The sequence below is a fragment of the Corvus moneduloides genome, chromosome 27 (genome assembly GCF_009650955.1).
Source record: "Corvus moneduloides isolate bCorMon1 chromosome 27, bCorMon1.pri, whole genome shotgun sequence".
Classification (NCBI taxonomy): domain Eukaryota; kingdom Metazoa; phylum Chordata; class Aves; order Passeriformes; family Corvidae; genus Corvus; species Corvus moneduloides.
In genome coordinates this window covers 5,405,489-5,432,720 of record NC_045502.1, presented here as the reverse complement: position 1 = coordinate 5,432,720, position 27,232 = coordinate 5,405,489, and the positions used below count along the sequence as shown (strand labels likewise).

General features: G+C 59.6%; 3 protein-coding genes across 4 annotated transcripts; 2 read left to right on the top strand and 1 right to left on the bottom strand.

The window, feature by feature from the left end:
* On the bottom strand, nt 1–3,548 carry LOC116435684 (zinc finger protein 239-like). Of its 2 annotated transcripts, XM_032092204.1 has the most exons (3): nt 1,442–3,548; nt 582–1,257; nt 1–497 (listed from the first exon to the last, which is right to left on the bottom strand). In XM_032092204.1, the coding sequence occupies exons 1-3, from the start codon at nt 1,581–1,583 to the stop codon at nt 419–421; spliced, it is 897 nt and encodes a 298-aa protein (XP_031948095.1). In that variant the 5' UTR covers nt 1,584–3,548; the 3' UTR covers nt 1–418. The 2 variants fall into 2 exon arrangements, with proteins under 2 accessions (XP_031948095.1, XP_031948094.1); XM_032092203.1 differs by having other exon boundaries at nt 1–1,257; nt 1,442–3,546.
* Nucleotides 3,549–7,268: 3,720 nt separating this feature from the next.
* Nucleotides 7,269–17,058, top strand: LOC116435483 (zinc finger protein 205-like). Its single transcript, XM_032091819.1, is given in 11 exon segments — nt 7,269–7,275; nt 8,414–8,563; nt 9,053–9,310; nt 10,202–10,280; nt 10,354–10,444; nt 10,825–10,887; nt 11,044–11,552; nt 15,137–15,173; nt 15,175–15,220; nt 15,405–15,810; nt 15,895–17,058. Coding segments are annotated over 11 exon segments (2,079 nt in total). The 3' UTR covers nt 16,328–17,058.
* An 89-nt stretch (nt 17,059–17,147) lies between these two features.
* Nucleotides 17,148–20,494, top strand: LOC116435690 (olfactory receptor 14J1-like). Its single transcript, XM_032092208.1, has one exon. It carries the CDS (start codon nt 19,538–19,540, stop codon nt 20,468–20,470), a length of 933 nt encoding a protein of 310 aa, XP_031948099.1. The 5' UTR covers nt 17,148–19,537; the 3' UTR covers nt 20,471–20,494.
* The last annotated feature ends 6,738 nt before the right edge of the window (nt 20,495–27,232 follow it).

Below are 27,232 nucleotides of genomic sequence, written 5' to 3'. Positions count from 1 at the left end.
TCTCTTTGTTTAATTTCTTTATTTTTACTCCAATTTTGGTTGTTTCAGTAGGATTAACACAGAAGTTACTTAGGCTGCAGAAGATCTCCAAGATCATCCAGGGTTGCTTGATACCACCAGTAGAAACAATTGGACAGAGCAGATGAAAATTTTAGGGTGTAAAGGTAAAAAATCAGCTCTTCCCAATGAATCTCCAATGTTGATCTGAGTCCCGATGGATGTTCCTGCCCCTGCGTGCACCCAGGTGCCTACGGGGATCCAGGAGAACGTGGAGAGCACCAGCCAGGGCTCTTCCCAACACGGATCACAGGGAATGTGGGTCACCAGGGCTCTGCCAAACGTGGCTCCTCTGATGGGAGATGGAGTTGGAGCAGATGACAAAGCTCTTCCCGCAGTCGGGGCACTCGCAGGGCTTCCCTTAGCGGTGCCTCCGTTGGTGTTGGGTCAAGTGAGAGCTCCTGGAGAAGCTCTTCCCACACTGGGGACACTCGTAGGGCCTCTCCCCAGTGTGGATGCGCTGGTGGACGATCAAGGAGGAGCTCTGTGAGAAGCTCTTCCCACACTCGGGACACTCGTAGGGCCTCTCCCCAGTGTGGATGCGCTGGTGGGTGATGAGGTGGGAGTTGCGGTTGAAGCCCCTCCTGCATTCGGGACAGCGGAAGGGCTTCTCCTCTGTGTGAATCCGCTGGTGCAGGAGGAGATGGGAGCTGGTGTGAAACCTCTTCCCACACTCAGGACACTTGTAGGGCCTCTCCCCGGTGTGGATCCTCTGGTGGATGATCAGGTCAGAGCTGTCTCTGAAGCTCTTCCCACATTCCCCACACTCGTAGGGCCTCTCCCCTGTGTGGGTGAGCTGGTGGCGGATCAGGTGGGAGCAGTTGCTGAAGCTCTTCCCACATTCCCCACACTCATAGGGCCTCTCCCCGGTGTGGATCCTCTGGTGGCGGATCAGGTGGGAGCTCCACCTGAAGCTCTTCCCACATTCCCCACACGTGTGGGGCTTCTCCCCATTGTGAAGCTGCTCATGAACCACCAGCTCCGACCTCTGGCTGGATCTCCGGACGCCTTCCCGGCACAGGGTGGGTCTTTCCTCCTCAGAGCATCCTGGGCTGCGTTTGCAGCCCCTCCTCCTGCGGGATCTCCGGGGCTTTTCCTCCCCGTTGGATTCCTGCGCTGTGGAGCCGCTCAAAACGGCCTCTTCCACCAGGTTCTGCCGCGGGGATTTGTCCTCCCTGGGCTCTGTGCTCAGCTCCTTGTCTGGGGAGGAAGGACAAGGAGAGGATGGGATTTGCCTCCGTGCCACAGGGAAGGGCAAGGAGATCCCCCCAGTCCGTCCCCGGCAGGACGGCGTCGGCAGCGGGGTTGTCCTGCAGCCGGGGGCGATGCTGGGCTGGGAGATGGAGCAGGAGAGAGGGGAAAGGGGCACTGACTTCCTCCTCACCTGCCTGGGGCTCCCGGGGCATCTTCCTCTTCCTCACAGCCTCCTCCTCCATCTGGCCAAGGGTTGGGAATGGGAAATCCTGGTTTGGGGAGAAACAAGGGATGAGCACATTGAGTTTACAGGTCCCTCTGCCCAAGTCCATCTCTAGAAGTCACTGGGCACTGTGTGTCCATAAAAATCTGCTCTGAAAAAGCCTCTCAGGAGTTCCCTGTCTCTGGTCTCTCCCCTTTGGTGTTTGGGGGTTCCCCCCTGTCCCAGCTGCTGGGGGTCCCTCTTTTATTGGGAGTCCTCCTCTCTCCTTGGTCTCCACCCTCTCCAGGCTGCTGGGAGTCCAGGAATCCAAAAGCTCCCCCCTTTGGTCTCCCCACTTAGGGATGCTGGGGGTTATGGGATCCCCAGGTCCCTTCTCCCCTTATTCTCTGCTTCGGGGTGCAGGGGGTCCAAGGAGTCCCCCCTCCCCCTCTCCAGGCTGTTGAGGGTCCCGCGAATGGCGGCGCTCCCCCCTCTCTGGGCTCCCCACTTTGGGGCCCTGGGGGTCACAGGGGTTCGCTCCTCCAGACTGCCGGGGCTCCCCTGCTCCCGGTACTGCCCCTCTCTGCTCGTCCCACTCTGGGGCTCCCGAGGTTCCCCCTCCGGCTCTCCCAAGGGGTCCCGCAGCCCCCTGGCTCCGGGCTGGAGGTGGCCGTGCCTGACCCGGGCAGACCCAACCCCCACCACGGGGCGGACCCCACATCCCCCTGCCCGCTGCCAGGGCTCTGCTGGCACCGCCACCGGGACCCCCAGAAACACCTCCTGGGGACCCCCAATGTCCTCACAAGGGGCATTTTCTGCTCAGCTTTGGAGTTCTTCATTCTCCAAACATCCCCCCAAAAAAACCCAACCCAGGGAACCCCCCCGGGATATCTGGGCCGAGCTCCCCCTCCCCGGGCACCTGCGGGATGGGGGCGATGATCCCACGGGTGGGGGGCTGTGAATTCAGGGAGTGCTCAACCTCATGTGGGGAGTGACTGGGTCTGAACTGGGGCCAACTGGGTTCAACTGGAACCACACTGGAAGATAATGGGAACAGCTGTGCCCATGCTGGGGTCATACTGGGATCCTACTGGAACTGACTGGGATGATACTGGGAGTATCTGAGAGCGACTGTGATCATACTGGAATCAGACTGGGAGGGACTGGAAAGGTGCTGGACATGACTGGAACCATACTGGAGGTGACTGGGAGCAACAGAGACCATGCTGGGAACAAATGGGATTGATCGTATTTGGAGTAACTTGGAGTGACTGGATTCATACTGGGAGCAACTGGGCCCACACTGGGAGTGACAGGGAGTCACTCTGGGGGCAACTGGAATAATACTGGGAGTACCTGGGAGTGACTGGGGTCATACTAGGGGTGACTGGAATCATACTGGGATTGACTGGGAGTGGCTGTGAGCAACAGGAATCGTGCTGAAAGCAACTGGGAAGAAGTGGGGTTGACTGGAATCATACTGGGGTTGACTGGGAGTGGCTGTGAGCAACTGGAATCATGCTGAAAGCACCTGGGAAGAGGTGGGAGTGACTGGGAGTATGCTGGGGGTGACTGGGATATACTGGGAGAGACAGGGAGTCACGGGGATCATACTGGAGGCTACTGGGCTCATGCTGGCATTGACAGGGAGCAACTGGGAACACCCTGGGGGCCACTGGCATCATACTGGGAGTGACTGGGATCATCCTGGGATTATTGTGGGTGTCAATGGGGGTTACTGGGAGCTACCAGCCCCATGCTGAGAGCCTACTGGGGATGCACTGGGAGGAACTGGGAATGATAGGATGCATGCTGGTGACAACTGGGATGTACTGGCCGTGACTGGGATAAATCTGAGGGCAACTGATCCATGCTGAGGTAACTGGCAGTGCCTGCAAATGACCACGAGAATGGTCAGGGCAACTGGGATATACTGGGAGTGTCTGAGACCATGCGGGTGGTGACTGGGACCACACTGGGTGTGACTGGGAATGTGCTGGGGGGAACTGAGACCATGCTGGGGGCAACTGGGAGCAATTGTGAGTGACTGGGGCCCTGCTGGGAGAGACTGGCATCATACTGGGGGTGACTGGGACTATGCTGGAGCAACTGGGAGAACTGAGAACACACCAGACAAAAGTGGGAAGAACTGGGAGCAACTGAGACTGTGCTGGGGGCAAATTGCATCCTAATGGGGAATGACTGGGAGTGACTGGGTTCATACTGGGAGCAACAGGGATTCTGCAGGGAGTGAGGGGAAGTGACCAGGATCATACTGGGACTGACTGGGCTCATACTGGGACTGAGGAGGAAACTGGAACCACTCGGGGAGGGAACTGGGCTCATACTGGGAGCAGCCATTTCCCGGCCCCGGCACCCCCGAGCCCCTTTCCCGGCCCCGGGACCCCCGAGCCCCTTTCCAGCCCGGGACCCCCGAGCCCCTTTCCCGGCCCCGGGACCCCCGAGCCCCTTTCCAGCCCCGGCACCCCCGAGCCCCTTTCCCGGCCCCGGCACCCCCGAGCCCCTTTCCCGGCCGTGCCGCCCCTGCAGCCCCCAGACCCCCCCGCCGGGCTCCCGCCAATCCCAGGGGTCCCCCCTCTCGGGCTCCCCGCTTTGGGCTTCTGGGGCTCTCCTCTCTCCGGGGTCCCGCTTAGGGAAGCCGCGCCTCTCCCGGGGCTCCCCAAAACCGGGGTCCCCCCGCCCCCGCCGGCCCCGCGCCGTCCCCACGGGGCCCCGGCACAGCTCGGAGGGCCCGGCCCGGGAAGCCCAACCCCCACCGCGGGGGGACCCGCATCCCCCCGCCCCCGCCGGGGCTCTGCCGCCACCGCCACCCCCAAAAACACCTCCCGGGACCCCCCGAGATCCGCCCCAGGGGCATCTGCGGCTCGCCTTTGCAGTCCCGCAAGCTCCAAACATCGCGCCGCCCGCCCCGACACACAGCATCAAACAGCGAGCCCCAAATCGATTCCCTGCCCGCTCCAAATATCCCTCCCCCCTCCAAAAACACCGCCCGGCATGTTTGGGCCGAGCTCCCCCTCCCCGGGCACCTGCGGGATGCGGGGCGGGCGATGCTCCCGGCCCGAGCGGCTGCGGATCCAGAGAGCGCTGCCCGCACGCGGAGCCTCCTCCGCCTGCTCCGGCTCCTCCTTCTTCCCGCCGTGCCTCCTCTTCCTCCTCCTCTGTCCCGCCTCCTCCTCCTGCTGCCCTTGCTCCGTGCCTGCGGCCGCGGCCCGGGAGCTCTCGGGGCAGCGGGGCCGGGCCGGGCCACGATGGGAAAGGGCTGGGTCACCCCAGAGCGAGCTGGGGCAGCGGAGCTTTGGGGCAACAACGGCAAAGGGGTGCGAGAGGGGGGATCCGGGCAGGTGGGACAGCGGCAAAGGGCTTCCAGTGGGGTCCCCCAGTTAAGCCCAGCACCCCAAACCCCGTGCCAGCCCTCCCCGTTCCCTCCCCAGCCCCGGCTGAGTGCGGGGCTCAGCCCAGGACCCGTCGCCGTTCGGGGCTCCCCCGAGTGCAGCAAACGGGAGAGTGCCCCCCGGGTGAATTTTTGGGGTTCGCTCTACCATCGGCGCTTTAAGATGCCCCGGTAAAGTCGGTGCCCGCTGTAACTCCCGTTAAAAGGGCAACACCACTCCCGTTGATTCCGGCAGCGGAGCCCCGGGATGGTTTGGGGGTCCCAGGAGGGTTTGGGGGTCCCAGCAGGGTTTGGGGGTACCTGGGTGGTGCCGATGATGGCGATGGGGACCCCGTGCTGGGTGTGAACATTCGCGAGGGGCTCCTGGGGGTGTTTTGTGGGTTCCGGGGGTTTTTGGGGTTCCGGGGGTTTTGGGGGTTTCCCGAGGGGGGTTTTTAAGAGTCCCAAAGTGGGGGTTTGGGTGATCCCACGGGGAATATTTGGAGGTCCCAAGGCTGTTTTGGGGTCCCTGCCGGTGATGGAGATGGGGGCCCCGTGCCAGGTATAAACCTTCTCAAGGGGGTCTGGGGGGTATTGGGAGGTCCCGTGGGAATTTTGGTGTCCTGAGAGGGTTTTGGGGGGTCTGTATGGGGCTTTGCGGTCCTGGGGAGTTTTTGGAGGGTCCCGGGGATATTTTCGGGGTCCCAGGAGAGGTTGGGGTTCCCCGGGGAGGTGTTGGGGATTCCCAGGAGGTTTTGGGGTACCTGGGCGATGCCGGTGACAGAGCTGGGGACCCCGTGCCGGGTATGAACCTTCTCGCTGCGCACGGGCAGCGTCAGCGTGTTCAGGGAGATCCTGGGGGGCCCCATCTCCATCACTGGCAGGTACCCCAAAACAGACTTGGGACACCTCCTCTTCCTCCTGCTCCTCCTCTCCCATCCCTCCTCCTCCTCCTCCCTAATCCCACCTCCTTCTCCTGCTTCCATCCCTTCTCGCTCTCCTTCTTCATCCTCCCTCCTCTCCCATCCCTCCTCCTCCCCCAGCACCAGCCACACCCTGGGTCCCCCGTTCCCGAGCCCCTCGCAGCCTGCGGGAGCAGCGGGGATGGAGCCGGGACAGGTCGGGATGGGCAGCGCGGGGCTGCTCCCACCCGCTGGGGGCGGGGGAACCCGGCCCGGGGAAAGGAGAGGGAAACTGGGAAAACTGGGGGCTGCACATCCAAACTGGGCCTTGCTGGGGACCCTGGGTGGAAACTTGCAGCCCTTGGGGCTCCTCTGGGGAGCCTGGAGAGCCGGGAGGGGGGAACGCAGAGAGGGCTGGGGGATCCCAGGAGTGGCACCACTGGCAGTGACTGGTTTGTACTGGGATCATACTGGGAGTGAGCAGGAGCCTGCAGGGGGCAATTGACACCATGTTGGGGGCAAATGGGATACACTGGGAGTGACTGGGATCATGCTGAGGGTGACCAGGAGCAGCTGGGAGCAACTGAGATCCTGCTAGGATCAGCTGGGAGTGACTGGGTGCATGCTGGGCATCACTGGAAGCAACTGGGCTTACACTGCGATGAACTGGGATAACTGGGATCATGCTGGAGGTGGCTGGGATCATACTGGCAGTGAGTGTGACTATGCTGAGGCTGACTGGGAGTGGCTGTGAGCAAATGGGATCATGCTGGAAGGAACTGGGAGTGACTGGGAATATGCTGGAGGGAACTGGGGTACACTGGGAGAGACTGGGAGTGACTGGAACTAAAGTGAGGGTGAAAGAGAGCAACTGGAACCATGTGGGGCACAACTGGTTCATACTGGCAGCGACTGGGAGCACACTGGGGTCACATTTGGATCATATTGGGAGTGACTGGACTAATACTGGGAGTATCTGAGAGTGACTGGGAACACACCATGCATATCCATCCCCCCTACTGGGGGTGACTGGGAGCAACTGGGAGCACGCTGGGGGCAAATGGCATCATACTGGGACTGACTGGGTTGATCTAGGAAGCAACTGGAACCATGCTGGAGGCAACTGGGACCATACTGGGAGTGATTGGAAGCAACTGGGATGATAATGGGACCATACTGGCAGTGCTGGCATGTGACTGGGATGATACTGGAGGTGACTGGGATCATATTGGTGTTGAAAGGGAGCAACTGGGATCACACGTTGGGCTACTGGGAGCAACCGAGAGAAACTGGGATGATGCTGCAAGCAACTGGGAATAACTGGGAATGACTGGATGCATGCTGGAGGCAACTGGGATATTCTGGGCATGACTGGGATCATACTGGGATAGCTAACACCTCACTGGGGCCGCTAGGAGTGTCTGGGAATGACTACGGACATGCTGAGGGTAACTGGGATATACTGGGAGTGTCTGTAACCATACTGGGGGTGACTGGAACCAGACTGGGAACAACCAGGACCATGCTGGGTGAGACTGGGATCACACTGAGGGTGACTGGAATCATAGTGGGATTGACTGGGAGTGGCTAGTGAGCTACTGGAATCGTGCTGAAAGCAACTGGGAGGAGGTGGGAGTGACTGGGAGCATGCTGGGGGTGACAGGGTGCATGCTGACGGGAACTGGGATGTACTGGGAGTGTCTGTAACCATACTGGGATTGACTGGGATTGACAGAGCCTTCCCTGGGGACAGCTGGAAGTGATCCCCCCGTTCCCCCGCCCTCCCTCGGGCACTGCCGCATCTCCCAGCCTGCGCCGCCGGCATCTGCCCGGAGCAGCGCGATGGCTCCAGCGCTGGGGCTGGGGGCTCCTGGGGCGGCGAGGGGGGACTGGGACCCCAGCACCCCCGGGACCCCCCTGAACCCCTCATCCTGCACAGGGACCCCCCTGAATCCCCTACTGCCGGACATCAGGACCCCCCTGCTCCCCTTTTCCCGGCCATCCCATGTCTCCCAGCCTCCAGACCTCCCGTGTGCTTGACCCTGGAACGCCCTGGAACGCCTCGGACCCCCATTCCTGCCTTTCCCAGCCCCCAGCCCCACCTTTCTGCAAAACCAGAGACCCCCTGAACTCCCCCTTCCCGGGTGCCCCCACCCTGTTACCCCCCTTCCCTGGGCACAGGGAGCCCCTGGAACTCCCTTCTGCCTCTCCAAGTCCCTGCCCCCCATTTCCTCGGCCCTGAGACCCCCCTGCACCCCCATTCCTGAGAACCGAGATGCCCTTTTACCCCTTTGCCCGGCACTGAGACCCCCCTGCACCCCCTTATCCGGCACCAACGCAGCCTTTTCCTGGCCATTCCCCTCTCCCAGCCCCCAGACCCATCCTCTTCCTTCACCCTGGGACCCCCGAGCCCCCATTCCTGCATTTCCCAGCCCCCCAGCACCTCCTTCCCTCACACTGAGGGCCCCTGGCACCCCCTTTCCTGGGCACAGGATTCCCTGGACACCCCATCCCACCTCTCCCAGTCCCTGCACCCCCTTTCCTTGACTCTGAGCCCCTGAACCTCCTTCCCAGCTCTCCCAGCTCTTCAAGTGCCCCCTTTCCTTGACCTGCGGACCCCCCTGGATCCCCAAACTCCCACCCCCCCAGATCTCTGTGTCCCCCCAGTTCTCCACTCCCTGCAGTACCTGGAAGTGGCGCTGTCAGGGCCCGGCCCGGGGGTCCCCCAGTCCCTGATCACGGGGACGTGGACGGGACCCCCTCCGAGCGCTGCCACAGCGAGCGGGGCCGGATGGAGCCGCAGGCACGGGGATGGGAGTGGGAGCCCAGCCGGGATATTGGGATAGCCAGACCCGGGATATTGGGATAGCCAGACCCGGGATATTGGGATAGCCAGACCGGGATATTGGGATAGCCAGACCCAGGACATTGGGATAGCCAGACCCGGGATATTGGGATAGCCAGACCCGGGATATTGGGATGGCCAGACCCGGGATATTGGGATGGCCAGACCCGGGATATTGGGATGGCCAGACCCGGGACTATTGGGATGGCCAGACCCGGCTCAAGGAGAGGAACCGGCACGCGGCCGACAGTGACCTGGAGACGGGGCCGGTACAACCAGAGCGGGGGGAGTGGGGGGAGCCGGGGGCTGGGCTGGGATCTGTGGGAATGGGATCTGTGGGAGTGGGATGGGATCTGCGTGCCTGGCATAGGAATCCAGGGAGCTGCAAGGGGCTCCGTGGGGCTGGGACACGACTCCATGGGTCCGTTCTCTCCTCGTTCCCAGGTCTCCCCACGGTGCAGGTGGTTTCCAGCTGCGACCTCCTGTCCAACGGAGCGTCCATGGATCCCAGCGGCACGGCTACGACGGGTGGGATTTCATCTCCTTCCAGCTGGGATCCGGGAGCTTTGCGGTGTCCGACGGTGCCACCCGGATCCCCCAGAGGTGCTGGGAATCCAAAGGGATCCTGGCAGAGCAGATGAAGCATTACCTGGGACACACCTGTGTGGAAGAGCTCCCAAAATACATCGGATGTGGTCAGGAGGCTCTGGAGCACAAAGGTGGGTGTGGGAGGGGGAGGGGAATTCCTATGGGAATGTGGGATTCAGGAATGGGGCACTTGGGAATGCAGGAATTCCCATGGAATTTCCATGGGCAGATCTCACTCTCATCCCAGTCAGGTGAGAATTCCATGGATGGATCTCCCCCCAGCCCATTGCCATGGGAATTCCATGGGGAAATGATTGGAATTTATGGCCAATCAAATGACAGCGGTGAAATGAGAAGCGATCCCTGCTGCGACTCGCTGGGACATAAATCCCAATCCTTTCCCCAGGCCGGGTCTGTGGTGCCCGTGGCAGCGCCAGGGGAGTGCCCTCTCCCTGCCCCGAGCCGAGCTCGGGCCTTTCCTTCGGTGTTCTCTGCCCTGCCCGGGGCAGGAGGGCACTGACGGAGCGGCTTTGGTGGCACCGGGCACCGCCCGGGCTCCGGCCACTGCAGGTGGCTCCGCGGGAATGTCCAACACCAAAGCTTCGAGCCAACAACAGCTCCTGGAGGGGATTCTGCCCCCTCTGCCTGTCCTGGGAGCCCAAGGGCAACGCCCCGGCCACAACAGCCCAGAGTGCTGGAGCACAGTGTCCCTGGGCCAGGCCGTGTTCCCTGGCTGTCCCCTGTCCCTCGGCTCTCCCCTGTCCCTCGGCTCTCTGGGGCCGGGGGTGGCAGCAGCCCTGGGGGAGAACAACCCTGAGCCCCGGCTGGGCCAGTTCCCCCAGTTCCACCCAGGGTGGGGCCCACGTCACTCCCAGCATGGGCCCTGGGGCTCCCAGTCACCCCCAGTATGATCCCAGTCACTTTCAGTTACACTCAGTATGATCCCAGTCACTCCCAGGATGATCCCACTATGATCCCACCATGGTCCCAGGTGTTCCCATTCACCCGTCTGTGCCCCCCAGATTTCTTCTGCAGCCCCCCCGTCAGAGTGGGGGGTGGGGGCCGAGTGCTGGTGCCCCCCTGCCTGCAGCACATCCAGCGGTGAGGGGAGTTCAGGGGTCCCTCAGCATTTGGGGTCCCCCGGGATTTGGGGTGAACCCCCCGGGCCCCCCAGGATCTCCCTGAACACGCTGACGCTGCCCGTGCGCAGCGAGAAGGTTCATACCCGGCACGGGGTCCCCAGCTCTGTCACCGGCATCGCCCAGGTACCCCAAAACCTCCCGGGAATCCCCAACACCCCCCCGGGGAACCCCAACCTCTCCTGGGACCCCGAAAATATCCCCGGGACCCTCCAAAAACTCCCCAGGACCGCAAAGCCCCATACAGACCCCCCAAAACCCTCTCAGGACACCAAAATTCCCACGGGACCTCCCAATACCCCCCAGACCCCCTTGAGAAGGTTTATACCTGGCACGGGGCCCCCATCTCCATCACCGGCAGGGACCCCAAAACAGCCTTGGGACCTCCAAATATTCCCCGTGGGATCACCCAAACCCCCACTTTGGGACTCTTAAAAACCCCCCTCGGGAAACCCCCAAAACCCCCGGAACCCCAAAAACCCCCGGGACCCACAAAACCCCCCCAGGAGCCCCTCGCGAATGTTCACACCCAGCACGGGGTCCCCATCGCCATCATCGGCACCACCCAGGTACCCCCAAACCCTCCCGGGACCCCCAAACCCTGCCGGGACCCCCAAACCCCCCCGGGGCTCCGCTGCCGGAATCAACGGGAGTGGTGTTGCCCTTTTAACGGGAGTTACAGTGGGCACCGACTTTACCGGGGCATCTTAAAGCGCCGATGGTAGAGCGAACCCCAAAAATTCACCCGGGGGGCACTCTCCCGTTTGCTGCACTCGGGGGAGCCCCGAACGGCGACGGGTCCTGGGCTGAGCCCCGCACTCAGCCGGGGCTGGGGAGGGAACGGGGAGGGCTGGCACGGGGTTTGGGGTGCTGGGCTTAACTGGGGGACCCCACTGGAAGCCCTTTGCCGCTGTCCCACCTGCCCGGATCCCCCCTCTCGCACCCCTTTGCCGTTGTTGCCCCAAAGCTCCGCTGCCCCAGCTCGCTCTGGGGTGACCCAGCCCTTTCCCATCGTGGCCCGGCCCGGCCCCGCTGCCCCGAGAGCTCCCGGGCCGCGGCCGCAGGCACGGAGCAAGGGCAGCAGGAGGAGGAGGCGGGACAGAGGAGGAGGAAGAGGAGGCACGGCGGGAAGAAGGAGGAGCCGGAGCAGGCGGAGGAGGCTCCAGGTGCGGGCAGCGCTCTCTGGATCCGCAGCCGCTCGGGCCGGGAGCATCGCCCGCCCCGCATCCCGCAGGTGCCCGGGGAGGGGGAGCTCGGCCCAAACATGCCGGGCGGTGTTTTTGGAGGGGGGAGGGATATTTGGAGCTCGCAGGGAATCGATTTGGGGCTCGCTGTTTGATGCTGTGTGTCGGGGCGGGCGGCGCGATGTTTGGAGCTTGCGGGACTGCAAAGGCGAGCCGCAGATGCCCCTGGGGCGGATCTCGGGGGGTCCCGGGAGGTGTTTTTGGGGGTGGCGGTGGCGGCAGAGCCCCGGCGGGGGCGGGGGGATGCGGGTCCCCCCGCGGTGGGGGTTGGGCTTCCCGGGCCGGGCCCTCCGAGCTGTGCCGGGGCCCCGTGGGGACGGCGCGGGGCCGGCGGGGGCGGGGGGACCCCGGTTTTGGGGAGCCCCGGGAGAGGCGCGGCTTCCCTAAGCGGGACCCCGGAGAGAGGAGAGCCCCAGAAGCCCAAAGCGGGGAGCCCGAGAGGGGGGACCCCTGGGATTGGCGGGACCCCGGCGGGGGGGTCTGGGGGCTGCAGGGGCGGCACGGCCGGGAAAGGGGCTCGGGGGTGCCGGGGCTGGAAAGGGGCTCGGGGGTGCCGGGGCCGGGAAAGGGGCTCGGGGGTCCCGGGGCTGGGAAAGGGGCTCGGGGGTCCCGGGGCCGGGAAAGGGGCTCGGGGGTGCCGGGGCTGGAAAGGGGCTCGGGGGTGCCGGGGCCGGGAAAGGGGCTCGGGGGTGCCGGGGCCGGGAAAGGGGCTCGGGGGTGCCGGGGCCGGGAAAGGGGCTCGGGGGTCCCGGGGCCGGGAAATGGCTGCTCCCAGTATGAGCCCAGTTCCCTCCCCGAGTGGTTCCAGTTTCCTCCTCAGTCCCAGTATGAGCCCAGTCAGTCCCAGTATGATCCTGGTCACTTCCCCTCACTCCCTGCAGAATCCCTGTTGCTCCCAGTATGAACCCAGTCACTCCCAGTCATTCCCCATTAGGATGCAATTTGCCCCCAGCACAGTCTCAGTTGCTCCCAGTTCTTCCCACTTTTGTCCGGTGTGTTCTCAGTTCTCCCAGTTGCTCCAGCATAGTCCCAGTCACTCCCAGTATGATGCCAGTCTCTCCCAGCAGGGCCCCAGTCACTCACAATTGCTCCCAGTTGCCCCCAGCATGGTCTCAGTTCCCCCCAGCACATTCCCAGTCACACCCAGTGTGGTCCCAGTCACCACCCGCATGGTCTCAGACACTCCCAGTATATCCCAGTTGCCCTGACCATTCTCGTGGTCATTTGCAGGCACTGCCAGTTACCTCAGCATGGATCAGTTGCCCCCAGATTTATCCCAGTCACGGCCAGTACATCCCAGTTGTCACCAGCATGCATCCTATCATTCCCAGTTCCTCCCAGTGCATCCCCAGTAGGCTCTCAGCATGGGGCTGGTAGCTCCCAGTAACCCCCATTGACACCCACAATAATCCCAGGATGATCCCAGTCACTCCCAGTATGATGCCAGTGGCCCCCAGGGTGTTCCCAGTTGCTCCCTGTCAATGCCAGCATGAGCCCAGTAGCCTCCAGTATGATCCCCGTGACTCCCTGTCTCTCCCAGTATATCCCAGTCACCCCCAGCATGCTCCCAGTCACTCCCACTTCTTCCCAGCTGCTTTCAGCATGATTCCAGTTGCTCACAGCCACTCCCAGTCAATCCCAGTATGATTCCAGTCAACCCCACTTCTTCCCAGTTGCTTTCAGCACGATTCCAGTTGCTCACAGCCACTCCCAGTCAATCCCAGTATGATTCCAGTCACCCCCAGTATATCCAGTTGCCCTCAGCATGCTTGTAGTCATTCCCAGGCACTCCCAGTTGCCCCAGTAAGGTTCCAGTTACCGCAGAATGATCCCAGTCTTTCCCAGTTACTTCCAGGGTCTTCCAGCATGATCCCAGTTTCTGTCAGTTGCCCAAAGTGTAGTCCCAGTTGCTCCCAGTATGATGCCAGTTGTGGTCTCAGTCCCCTCAGCATGGTTCCAGTACCTTCCAGTTGATCCCAGTTACTCCCAATGTGTCCACATTTTCCTCCCAGCATGGGCCCAGCAGCTCCCAGTAACCCCCAGTCAGGTTCCATTCACACCCGCTGTAATCCCAGTGGCTCCCAGGATGATCCCAGTAGGACCCGTAGTCACTGCCAGTATGGTCCAGTCACTTCCAGTATGGTCCCAGTGTCCCCAAATGTGATCCCAACTGCTCCCTCTCAATGCCAGTATGATCCCAGTTGCTTCCAGTCACTCCCAGTATGATCCCAGCTGCACCCAGTCACCCTCAGCATGGTTACAGTCACCCCCAGTATGACCCCAGTCACTCCCAGATAACTCCCAGTATTATTCCAGTCATGCCCAGAGTGCCTCCCTGTCACTCCCAGTATGGGCCCAGTTGCTCCCAGTATGAATCCAGTCACTCCAAGTTCCTCCAAATACGATCCCATTTGCTCCCAGCATGGTCTCTGTTGCTCCCAGTCACCTCCAGTATGGTTCCAGTCATGTCCAGTACCTTTCCAGTCCCTCGCAGTCTGATTCCAGTATGATCACAGTCCCTCTCAGATACTCCCAGTATCATCCCAGTCAGTTCCAGTAGGATCCCAGTATGACCCCAGCATGGGCACAGCTGTTCCCATTATCTTCCAGTGTGGTTCCAGTTGAACCCAGCTGCCCCCAGTTCAGACCCAGTCACTCCCCACATGAGGTTGAGCGCTCCCTGAATTCACAGCCCCCCACCCGTGGGATCATCGCCCCCCATCCCGCAGGTGCCCGGGGAGGGGGAGCTCGGCCCAGATATCCCGGGGGGTTCCCTGGGTTGGGTTTTTTTGGGGGGATGTTTGGAGAATGAAGAACTCCAAAGCTGAGCAGAAAATGCCCCTTGTGAGGACATTGGGGGTCCCCAGGAGGTGTTTCTGGGGGTCCCGGTGGCGGTGCCAGCAGAGCCCTGGCAGCGGGCAGGGGGATGTGGGGTCCGCCCCGTGGTGGGGGTTGGGTCTGCCCGGGTCAGGCACGGCCACCTCCAGCCCGGAGCCAGGGGGCTGCGGGACCCCTTGGGAGAGCCGGAGGGGGAACCTCGGGAGCCCCAGAGTGGGACGAGCAGAGAGGGGCAGTACCGGGAGCAGGGGAGCCCCGGCAGTCTGGAGGAGCGAACCCCTGTGACCCCCAGGGCCCCAAAGTGGGGAGCCCAGAGAGGGGGGAGCGCCGCCATTCGCGGGACCCTCAACAGCCTGGAGAGGGGGAGGGGGGACTCCTTGGACCCCCTGCACCCCGAAGCAGAGAATAAGGGGAGAAGGGACCTGGGGATCCCATAACCCCCAGCATCCCTAAGTGGGGAGACCAAAGGGGGGAGCTTTTGGATTCCTGGACTCCCAGCAGCCTGGGGAGGGTGGAGACCAAGGAGAGACGGGGACTCCCAATAAAAGAGGGACCCCCAGCAGCTGGGACAGGGGGGAACCCCCAAACACCCAAGGGGAGAGGCCAGAGAGGGGGAACTCCTGAGAGGCTTTTTCAGAGCAGATTTTTATGGACACACAGTGCCCAGTGACTTCTAGAGATGGACTTGGGCAGAGGGACCTGTAAACTCAATGTGCTCATCCCTTGTTTTCCCCAAACCAGGATTTCCCATTCCCAACCCTTGGCCAGATGGAGGAGGAGGCTGTGAGGAAGAGGAAGATGCCCCGGGAGCCCCAGGCAGGTGAGGAGGAAGTCAGTGCCCCTTTCCCCTCTCTCCTGCTCCATCTCCCAGCCCAGCATCGCCCCCGGCTGCAGGACAACCCCGCTGCCGACGCCGTCCTGCCGGGGACGGACTGGGGGGATCTCCTTCCCCTTCCCTGTGGCACGGAGGCAAATCCCATCCTCTCCTTGTCCTTCCTCCCCAGACAAGGAGCTGAGCACGGAGCCCAGGGAGGACAAATCCCCGCAGCAGAACCTGGTGGAAGAGGCCGTTTTGAGCGGCTCCACGGCGCAGGAATGCAACGGGGAGGAAAAGCCCCGGAGATCCCGCAGGAGGAGGGGCTGCAAACGCAGCCCAGGGTGCTCTGAGGAGGAAAGACCCACCCTGTGCCGGGAAGGCGGCCGGAGATGCAGCCAGAGGTCAGAGCTGGTGGTTCATGAGCAGCTTCACGATGGGGAGAAGCCCCACAAGTGTGGGGAATGTGGGAAGAGCTTCAGGTGGAGCTCCAACCTGATCGAGCACCAGAGGATCCACACCGGGGAGAGGCCCTACGAGTGTGGGGAATGTGGGAAGAGCTTCAGCCAGAGATGCACCCTGATCCAGCACCAGAGGTTCCACACTGGGAAGAGGCCCTATGAGTGTGGGGAATGTGGGAAGAGCTTTGTCACAATCTCCAACCTACGTGTCCACCAGAGGATCCACACCGGGGAGAGGCCCTACGAGTGTCCTGAGTGTGGGAAGAGGTTCCACACCAGCTCCAGTCTCCTCCAGCACCAGCAGATTCACACGGATGAGAGGCCCTTCCGCTGCCCCGACTGCAGGAAGGGCTTCAAACAAAACTCCACCCTCGTCACCCATCGGCGCATCCACACCGGGGAGAGGCCCTACGAGTGTCCCCAGTGTGGGAAGGGGTTTCAGACCAGCTCCAGTCTCCTCCTGCACCAGCGGATTCACACGGATGAGAGGCCCTTCCGCTGCCCCGACTGCAGGAAGGGCTTCAAGCAAAACTCCCACCTCGTCAGGCACCGGCACATCCACACCGGGGAGAGGCCCTACAAGTGTCCCCAGTGTGGGAAGAGCTTCTCCACGAGCTCTCACTTGACCCAACACCAACGGAGGCACCGCTGAGGGAAGCCCTGCGAGTGCCCCGACTGCGGGAAGAGCTTTGTCCTCTGCTCCAACTCCATCTCCCATCAGAGGAGCCACGTTTGGCAGAGCCCTGGTGACCCACATTCCCTGTGATCCAGGTTGGGAAGAGCCCTGGCTGGTGCTCTCCACGTTCTCCTGGATCCCCGTAGGCACCTGGGTGAACGCAGGGGCAGGAACATCCATCGGGAGCCAGATCAACATTGGAGATTCATTGGGAAGAGCTGATTTTTTACCTTTACACCCTAAAATTTTCATCTGCTCTGTCCAATTGTTTCTTCTGGTGGCTGCGGAGACAAACAATGGACTCTACACGATTCGGTGTGAATCAGGCAGAAGCCATTTTATTGATGACCTCCTGTCCCTCATATACAGTTCTTGCTTTCCCTACACGCGATCGTGCATAATTATTATGGGTTCAGGGCTATTTTCACACGCTGCTTTATGCTTTGTGATTGGCTCTTGTCTGTGTGTCACATTGTCTGTCGTGTATGTCACAACTGTCCTTCAGTTTGCCTTTTCTTATCCTTTTCTTCCTTTGCTTGTTCCTCATTCACATCCTCCCCAGTGCTGCTTGTTCCTTTCTCACAACCTCCCCATGGACTCTTCCCCTGTGTAGGTGCTCAAGTCCTTCTGTCTTACGTGCTCTGGTTCTTCTGTTTTATGGCTGGTTCACATTATGTCCATTTTCTAGTAAAAACATGGTTTCCACAGTCTCAAGGCATCAATGGTTCCCACTGAGCTCCATGCCCACCACAGGCTCCTCATGGACTCCTTGGAGGAGAGAATTGGGGGCCAGGATTGCACTCAGAGACTCCCAGGCAAAAGGCAAAGCCAAAGTCCTTTGAAAACCCTGCAGTCCCTGGGAGCATTGAGGAGCCCCCAGGGCCATTCCTGACCAAGGCTCCCCAGGGACTCCTTCCAGCAGATCCCTGAGGCCACTGGGATGTGGGGGGATGCTGAGGGCAGGACAAGGGGCTGACAGTGCCCAGCCTTGCTGGGGCTGTGCCAGGAGGCCCCAGGGCCTCAGGACAAGGTGTCTCCTCCCAGCCCTTGGTGGCCCAGAGGCTGCTGTGCCCCAGGGCACCAAGACTTGGCTTCTCTTTGTCCCCCCCTGTCATCCCTGCTTCCAGTTCTCTGCTCTGACTGGAGCCTGGGGACACTTTCTCAGTCGTGTCCCTCACTGGGACCCATGAAAACTTCCAGAAACTTTGAAGTTCAATTCTGACTGGAATCCTTGAGAGGTTTGTGCCAGTCCCTGTCAGGGACTGATGTTCAGGGCCTCAGCACCAAGGCCCGGGAGGGTCATTCCAGTCCTTGTGCTGTGTGTGTGCTGCTGAGCTGGGCCGGGCTCCTGGCACAGAGGCAGCTCCTGGCAAGCGGCAGCGCTGCAGAGAGACAGCTCTGGCCAGGAGCAGCTCCTGGGCACAGCCCAGCAGGGCTGGGGCACTGCCTGCAGCCAGCCCGGGCACAGCACAGAGGCACACAGGGCTTAAACTCAGCCGCGGCTGGGAAGGGGCTGGGAAGTGACTGCGGGAGAATCACTCCCAGCCCCTGGCACAGGAAGCCTCTGGCTGCAGGACACGGCAGCTGCAGCTCCTGGAGGGATCTCCTAAAGCTGCAACATCCCCCTGCCTACGGATTCTGTGAGTACAACTCAGAGCATCTCGCGTGCAGGGGAGGTGAAATGCTCATGAGGCTCTGACGGGCTGAGGGTTTCTGATCACTCCCAGAATATTTCCAATACAAGGATTTTGATAGAAATGAGGAAATTTCCTGAGACTTTGTTTTCAGTTTCCTGCCATTGGAGAATGGTGGGGAGGGAGGATAAATATTAAAGGTGTTATGAATTTTGTCAGGTCCCTGGGACATCCAAACTGATCCTTTTAGTGATCAGCAGGTGCACAGGAGATGCCTCCTGTGCTTTCAGCCACTCCTGTGCCCATGGACAGCACCAGCATCACCTTGGCTGGACCCATCAGGCTCAGTCTGAGCTGTCTTTTCTCCAAGCTGCAAACAGAACCTGCCCCAGCCAGTGCCCTGCACACAGGCAGGTTTCTGTAGGGCCAAGGAGAGTGCACAGAGATTTGGGGTCTGTGAGTGCTGGCAGGGAGAGATCAGGCACAGGGAAACAGCTCCAGGAGGAAAATCCCCAGGAAGCAGAGATGAGATCAGGGAAGGAGAGAAAACAAAGCCAGCAATGTGTCAGGGAGAGTTTAGAGATCCCCACAGGATCCCCTGCAGTGCAGCCCCTCCCTCTGAAGAAGCCCCCTCCCTCCTGTGCCCCCCAGCCAAGCCTCTGCCCTCAGGGCCGGGGCTCCAAGGCGTGAAGCCCCTCCTGGGCAGGCAGAGCTGCAGCAGAGCCGTGGGGCAGCTCTGCAGCCCCGGGCCCAGTTCCCTCTGCAGAGCACAGGGCTGGGAGCAGCTGCCCGGCCCTGGGGGCTCTGGGAGGGGGCACAGCTGGCTCAGGGTGACGCTGGCCCCAGTGCCCGGCTGTGGGCAGGGCTGTCAGTGCAGCCAGGGCAGCAGCTCAATCTCCCTTCGTCCAGTGCCAGCTCTGGGCCTCTTGGCTCTCTCCCCGAGGTTTCCTTCCAAGCTGGGAGTTTCCTCCAGGATGCAAACGTGTCCTGGAGCATCTTTGTGTTATCTGAAAGGCCCAGAGAGAGGAGAAAAGCTGAGATGCTACAAGTGTGCAAATGCTGTCGGGTTGGTGAAATGAGCCAGGGGTGTCCTCGGCTACGAATGTGGTGCTGAGACCTTGAGAGAGGGACGGACATTTGGGGGTCTGTGGTGGATCCATCTGCTCCCAGCAGCACCTGGTGATCTTTAAGGGAAACATGGGAGGGTGAACATTCTGCATTTGAGAAAAGTGAAAGCCCAGAGAAACTCAGAACAGGTCAGAATGGCAGAGCACCTCGCCTGAGTCTCCACTCATCATCTTGCCTTGCAAAAGTTGCTCTGTTCTCCCTGAGGGCAGCAGAAATGCTGAGGATTTCTGATATCCAAGAATACCAGGAGAGATATGGGGGGAGCTTAAAAAGAAAAACCTCAGCACTCTTAAACACAAAAGGGTGTCTGTGTGTGTTCCAGGGGAGGGTGTACAGGAAATGGATTTGGTTGTGGTTACAGATCTCCTCTAACTCTTCATTGTTTCATTCCTCATGAACAGGTCCCCATGGCCAGACACAGCCAATGTCCAACAGCAGCTCCATCAGCCCCTTCCTCCTGCTGGCATTGGCAGACACGCGGCAGCTGCAGCTCCTGCACTTCTGCCTCTTCCTGGGCATCTCCCTGGCTGCCCTCCTGGGCAACGGCCTCATCATCAGCGCCGGAGCCTGCGGCCAGCACCTGCACAGCCCCATGTTCTTCTTCCTGCTCAGCCTGGCCCTCACCGACCTGGGCTCCATCTGCACCACTGTCCCCAAGGCCATGCACAATTCCCTCTGGGGCACCAGCCACATCTCCTACTCAGCATGTGCTGCTCAGGTGTTTTTCTTTCTGTTCTTCCTCTCAGCAGAGTATTTCCTCCTCACCATCATGTGCTACGAGCGCTACGTGTCCATCTGCAAAGCCCTGCACTACGGGACCCTCCTGGGCAGCAGAGCTTGTGCCCACATGGCAGCAGCTGCCTGGGCCAGTGCCTTTCTCTACGCTCTCCTGCACACGGCCAATACATTTTCCCTGCCCCTGGGCCAAGGCAATGCCCAGGGCCAGTTCTTCTGTGAAATCCCACACATCCTCAAGCTCTCCTGCTCCAAATCCCACCTCAGGGAACTTGGGCTCATCGCTGTCAGTGGCTGTTTGCTCTTTGGCTGTTTTGTGTTCATTGTTTTCTCCTATGTGCAGATCTTCAGGGCCGTGCTGAGGATCCCCTCTGAGCAGGGCCGGCACAAAGCCTTTTCCACGTGCCTCCCTCACCTGGCTGTGTTCTCTCTGTTCCTCTGCACTGCCATGTTTGCCCACCTGAAGCCCCCCTCCATCTCGTCCCCATCCCTGGATGTGGCCCTGTCAGTTCTGTACTCGGTGGTGCCTCCAGCCCTGAACCCCCTCATCTACAGCCTGAGGAACCAGGAGCTCAGGGATGCGCTGAGGAAAAGGATCACGGGTGGTTTTCAGCAGCAATAAACTCTCATTTTCCTGCTGAGCTGCTCTGATGTGACTCATTAATGCCCACTCTGTGTCCTGTGTTTGTTGCTGCTGACACAGGTGTTACACTGCTGCGAATTTGTTCTCACAAAAATCTTTGTCTGTTCCATTTTTAATTTGGTATTTGCCTTTCCAGTGTGACCCAGAGACTGTATAAGCGGGGAGCTGCACTACACTATGTGTGTGCTGGAACAAAAGAAAGAGCCCTGTGTTGTCTTGTTTCCCTGGCATCTTTCCTCCCTGACTTCTCTGGAGCTGCAGGGTCGGTGCCTCTGGGCAGAGCTGGGGAGAAAAGAGTCCCAGCAGGAGAGCACTGCCAGGGAGCCCCAGGGCTTCTCCTCCGTAACTCCTCTTCCTTCCCTTCCACACTCCCCTGCAGAGCCCCTGCGTTGGTTTCAGGCCTCAGGGCTCTGTCAGCTGGGTCCCAGCCCTGCTGCGTGACTGCCCAGGGACTGCAGGCAGGGACAGGCCGTGGGCACTGCTGGGACAGAGCTGGGCTCTGCAGCAGCATTTCCGTCATGCGACGGCATCTCCCCAGTGCAGGGCCTGAAAGCTTCCATCTCCTTCCCAGTTTTGTCTCCAGGATGTGCCCAACGCAGCGCCCTGGAGAGGAAACCAGCCCTGAGCAGCAAAGGGTGGCAGTGCTCAGGGTGGGGGCACCCAGCAGTGCCCTGGCAAAACCAGCGCCGCTGCCAGCAGGGGCCTCTCTGCCCAGGTCACAGAGGTTGTTCTTCCCTCCATGGAGGGACATCCAGTGACCGGGTCAGGGCTCCGTGTTTGCAGTGCACGGACAAGACACAGCCCTGAACACCCTGTGTGTGGGGGGGGGGGACATAAACGCAGCGAGCACAAACAGCTTCAGCTGTTCCTGGAGTTCCCAGAGAGTGCCATCCCCTGGGAACCCCCTGGATGCAGGGCTGGGATGAGCTCCTGTGCACAGAGCTCCCCGTGCCCATCCCTGCGGCCGTGGGGCACCTCGGGCAGGGGCAGGGCAGGGTGACACCCGCAGGGCTGAGGTCCCTGCCAGGCTCTGGCAGCGGCAGCAGAGCCCAGGGAGCCCCTGCCCGTGCTGCAATGAACTGTCTGTGAGTGTGCCAGGGAAGGACTCGTGTCCCTGAGCAGCCCTGGGGCTGTGAGCAGGGCATGAGCCCAGCTCAGGGCTGGGCACCCGACAGAGCCCTGACACTTCTGCGTGTGCCCATAAGAGAAGGGTTGGGCAAGGTGACCCTGGTGAAACCTCTCTGTCCATCAAGTGACAACCAAGTGTCTCTGGCACTGTCCCTCCCCAGCCAGGCACCAGGAGAAAATAAGCTGAGAAAACTGTGGGTCACCATAAGGAGAGATTAATGGTTGGGGCAGGGAAGTAAAGAGCAAAGGCCAAATGCAGAAGCAAAGCAACCACAGGGAAGCAAGAATTCAGTGCATGGAGTGGCTGCTTTGGAAGACAAATGGATCAATACAGAAAATCAAGACACCCTCTCGCCCCCTTCCTTTCCCCCAGTTCATTGCTGACCATGACGTCCCATGGAATGGGAGATCCCTTGGGTCAGTCCAGCCCAGCTGTCCCCTCCCTGTGCCCTCGGGAACACTTGCCCACCCCCAGCCCATGGTTTGGGGGGGCTGCAGAGACGCCTCATGCGGGGCCAGCCCTGCTCAGGGGACAGCCAAAGCCTTGGGCTGGGACCAACCCCGCTGCAGCCACCAGTGCCAAGCACAGCAGCCCAGGGGCTGCTCTGGGCAAAGGCAACTCCAGGCCAGCCACAGCCCGGCCAAGGGGGCTCAGGGGGCTCTTCCCACCTCTGTCATTCCACGATTCCATGAATCTTCTCCCTGCAGAGCTCTGTGGAGACACAACTGACAGAGAGGCAGAAGCAGAGCTATAAAATGCACCAGCACAAACACAGCAGCTCCTGTGAGGAATGAACCCTCCCGGGGCAGTGCTGGGGCAGAAGAAGCACCCAGAGGGAGGATGAGCTCAGGGCATGTGTGTGTGTCCAAGGCACAGAGGGTGAGGCTGGGCAGAGGTCAGGGCAGGGCTGGCAATGGCAGGGCAGAGCCGGGGGCAGCGAGATTGTCCATTGGGACACAGTGCAGCCTCATGGAACTCAGCAGGCCACTGTGCCAACATGGAATCTCATGGAACCACGGCTCCACTTTGACCAAGTGGGGCCTCCTGGGACACCGGTGACACTGGGACACTGCCAGCTCCTGTGGAATCCAGTGTCCATTGGGACACAGCGCAGCCTCATGGAAACCTGGAGACCACTGTGGGGCAACGGAATCTCATGGAACCAAGGGTCACTTGTGACAGAGAGGGGCCCCATGGAACACAAGGGCCACAAAAACATTGCCAGGCCTTGTAGAAACAAGGTGCCATTGTGGCAGAGCAAGGCCTCGTGGGACCTAGGGGAGCACAGGGTCACAATGGATTCTCATGGAACCAAGGCCCCACTGGGACAAAGCGCAGCCTCATGGAAGGAAACCCGGTGCCACTGGGACATCTGCAGCCTTGGAGGAAGCAAGTGTCCACTGTGACACAGCAGAGCCTGATGGATCCCAGGAGAGCACAGTGACGCCAGGGAATCTTGGGGAACTGAGTCTCAGCTGTTACAAAGAGGGGCCTCATGGCACCCAGGAGACCATTGTGACACCGTGGAATCTCATGGAAGCAAATGCCCACTGTCCCACGGTGTGGCCTCATAGAGCGCTGGAGACCATTGTGACACAGTGGGAAAATATGGAACAAAGGCTCCCTAGGGACACAGTAGGGCCTCATGGAATCCAAGAGAGCATTCTGATGGAATGGAAACTCATGGAACCAAGGGTGCACTGTTTTACAGCGGGGCCTCGTGGCACCCAGGAGACCACTGTGACACAATGGAATCTCACAGAACCAAGGCTCCAGTGTGACACAGTGGGGCCTCGTGGAAGCCAGGTGCCACTTGGACATTGCCAGGGCACGTGGATCTCAGTGTCCACTGTGACACAGCACAGCCCCATGGAACTCAGCAGGCCATTGTGACAACATGGAATCTCATGGATCCAAGGATCTACTTTGACAAGGCAGGGCCTCAGAGGACGCAGGTGCCACTGGGCCATTGCCAGCTCCTGTGGAATCCAGTGTCCATTGTGACACAGCGCAGCCTCAGGGCAACCTGGGGACCAGTGTGGGGCAATGGAATCTCATGGAACCAAGGGTCACTTGTGACAGAGAGGGGCCACGTGGAACACAGGGGCCACTGTCATGGTTTGACACTGTTTGAAATACCAGGTAGCCATGAAAATCGTCACAAAGGGTTCATGAGTTGAGATAAGGATTGGGAGAAAAACATTCTAAGTTCAAACCAGGCTCAAACTTAAAGGCATAAAGTAAATTTATTATTAACAGAGTAGGATAATGAGGAATAAAATAAGCCTTTCAAACACCTTTTTTCCCCTCCATCCCCTCCCTCTTTCCCTCCAACAGCGCAGGGAGACAGGGCCTGGGAGTGTTTAAGCCAGTTCATTGCTCGAGATCTTTCTTCAGTTCCCTCAGGGAGGGGAGTCTCTTTCTTCTGCTCTGCCGTGGGCTCCTTCCCACGGGAGACAGTTCTCTGTGCACTTCTCCAGCGTGTTTCTAATTTCACGAGTATCAGTCCCGCCCAGCCTGCTGTAATGTGAGTCCCTCCCACGGGCAAAACAGCCTTCCCAAAACTGCAGGCGTGGGTCATCAGTCCATGGGGTGTAGTCTTTTAAGGATCAGCTGCTTCCGTTTGGAAGCAAGGGCCCTCTTTCTCTCTCTCTGGAAGCAGGAGCCCTCTCTCCCTGTTCAGGTCTCCCCCTGGATTACAGCTTTTGTAGCATCCACCCGCTCCAGCGTGAGCACCTTTTCCCACGGGCTGGGAGTGGATCTCTGCATCCCCCCATGGACTTCATGGATCCCAGGGAGACAGTTTGTTTTATCCCAGTCCTCACCACGGCTTGCAGAGAAAATCCCGACTCCGACGCTGGGAGCATCTCCTGCCCCTCTTTCTTTCCACTGACCTTGGTGCTGCCAAGTTGTCTTTCTCTGCATGTCCTCACTTCCTCCTCTTTCTACGACTAGGAGGAGAGAACTGCTGCTCGTAAATGAAGTGTAAACATGTTAAGAATAACCTTTCTATGCAGGTATTAACTAGTTAACATTATAACTGGGGTCAAAGTTCCAAGATGCTAATACAGCTCGAGTTATAAGATACCTGTATAATCTGGATCACAACCTCCTCTACAATGTAATAGCTGGTACAGGGTTAACTGCTGCTCCTGAGTGCCATTGCCAACAAATTCCCCCAGTTCCAGGGTTTCTGCAGGGTTTCGCAGCACGGAGCAGTTGATTTGGTCTCGGTGCTGCCCCGGGGAATCGTTTGCCGTGTTTGCCCTGCCGGCCCCGCGGCCCCGCTGCCCCTGCGCGGGCGGTCGCAGCCGCCGTTCAGCGCCTCTCTTCATGCGGGGCGCTGAGAAGGAGAAGCCGCCGCCGCCGCCCCGGCCTTTCTGCTCGCAGCGCGGCTGGCTGACAGCGGCCAGGCGGGCAAAGCTCGCCGCGGGCAGCACCGAAACGCGGCGGCCACAGCGGCCACATGGCCACACACGCGGCACCGGGATGGCCCCGGCGGCGGCGCCTCGCCTCCCCTGGAAAAAAACTGCCCAGGCGCTGCTTTGATTTCCTTCTTACATTCGCCATCCCAGAGGCGCTACCAACCTCTCCAACTGGCCAGTGCCATGGCCATCTTCAGAGCCAGCAGGGATTGGCTCTGCCGGACAGAGCAGAAGCTTCCAGCAGCTTCTCACAGAAGCCACCTCCGTGGCCTTCCCCCGCTACCAAAAACTGGGCTGAGCCCAAATCAGCACAGGGTCGTTCCACCGCTGGTGTTTGAGGGCACCGCTCCCAGAACCGCACAAGAGTGAGGCTGCCGTGGGGTGAGGGTGCAGGGGGAACTGGAGTGCCTGGGAGCCCAGAGCTGGCTGCTGGGGGCTTGGAGGGTGCAGAGCTGGGTGACAGGACCGGGCAGGGACCAGGGCTGGCTGGTGGGAGCTGGGCTGGGATCCAGGGCTGATGGGAGCTGGGGGGATCCTGGCCTGGGAGTGGAGGGCTGGTGGTTCCAGAGCTGGGTCAGGGGGCTGGGCAGGTCCAGGGCTCGATGCTGGGAGCTGGGGGGATCCAGGGCTGGATGGTGGGAGCTGGGGGGAATCCAGGGCTGATGCTGGGTGCGAGGTGCTCGATGGATGCTGATTCTGGTTGCAGATTCTACTTCACTCTGCATCAGGAAGACTCTCGAGCTGATAGTTTCTTCTGTCACTTCCCTACCTACAAGTCCCTGGCCCCGCCTACCAGCAGATTCTCAGGGTCTGTTTGCAAAGACACATTCATCACGTTCCTTTCAACTGTTTCCCTGAAATCGCTGTATTGTTACACTGAATTCAACAAATCTTTGCTTTTGATGGATGCCTTTTTCTTGGAATGGACAAGAGACCTTCATGTATGCAAGCCGTGTGCCTTCCTGCTTGCTCTGGTCTGAGGGCAAAAGTCGCTTTCTCTGTTCAGCTGTGCTGCTCCTTTCCACTGTGCTGGCTCAAACAATGGACACAGGCACTTCAAACCAGTGTAAGGAGTTGGAAAATTTGAGTGAAAATAGATTATCCAGAACCACCCTTGATCTGTCCTCGATCACTCACTGGACTTGAGGAGATCCTTGAGAAGTGCTGCCCGGGAAGCCTGGAAAACAGGAGTAAATCTGATTTTACCACCCGTGTGCTGTAATGCAGCCTCCAAAAGGAGCGATGCTTTTCTGCACCTGTGCACACACGTGTCTAAAGCACGTGAATCCTCCATTAGCTCCACATTCGTTCTGAGGCTTTGCACCCAACTGTTGATTTGGTCCTGATGTTGCTCATTTGAGCTTCAATGATTGCAAAACAAAGCAGATCAGAGGAAACAAGAAATTTAAGTTTAAAAACCCAAGGACAACCTCTGATGAAAATGCAGAAGAAAGATTCTATTACAGTATAGTTTTTCTTTTATTAAATCTTTTGTCAGTAGATATATTACGCCCAACTGCTTCTTTATGCCTTTTGAACCACAGCTATTTATCATTATTCCTTTTTAGTATTTATTATGCCTTTTGAACGCCATGTACAACTGACTGATGCATTCAGAAGTAGTTTTCTGTCCAAGGAGATTAAAAATCACGTTTCTTCATCCCGAAGAGACTAAAGCCGGTGTGTTTGGCGTCCCATCTCACACAGCCGGTCCCGGTATCTCCGCAGGGGATTTCTGCCCTGGGGCAGTCCCGTGGCCATGGTGACACCCTGAAACATAGATTTAAAAGAAACATAAAGATTTTAGTTATAGGCTAGCTGTGTTGAAATTGGTTAGAATAAGAAAGAATTCGATCTGGACTGGAGTTAATTAAAATAGTTAAGAGAGCTCGATTTGAAATGGTTTTTAAGATGTCAGTAATTGATTACGGAATAACTGATGATCTGTCATTTGTGTGTTTGTTTAGCTGTGCTTAGAACGAGGAACAGAAATACTGATCGGTTGGTGTAGGGAACAAGGGCAATTCCCAATTTCCTCCCTCTGTGGGAACCTATTCAAAAGTCAGGCAAGAGGAAATTTGGAGGTCACTAAAGTAATTTAGATTGTTAACGTTCAGAAAGGCAAAAAAGGTCCAAGTGAGGGAGATGAGCTTACTTCATCGATCTGGGACCACCGACCCAATTCGA

Coding starts and splice junctions, on each gene's coding strand:
- LOC116435684 (XM_032092203.1), bottom strand. CDS start 1,583: ATGGACTTGGGCAGAGGGACCTGTAAACTCAATGTGCTCATCCCTTGT. Junction 1,258..1,441: donor GCCCCGGGAGCCCCAGGCAG/GTGAGGAGGAAG, acceptor CTTCCTCCCCAG/ACAAGGAGCTGAGCACAGAG.
- LOC116435690 (XM_032092208.1), top strand. CDS start 19,538: ATGTCCAACAGCAGCTCCATCAGCCCCTTCCTCCTGCTGGCATTGGCA.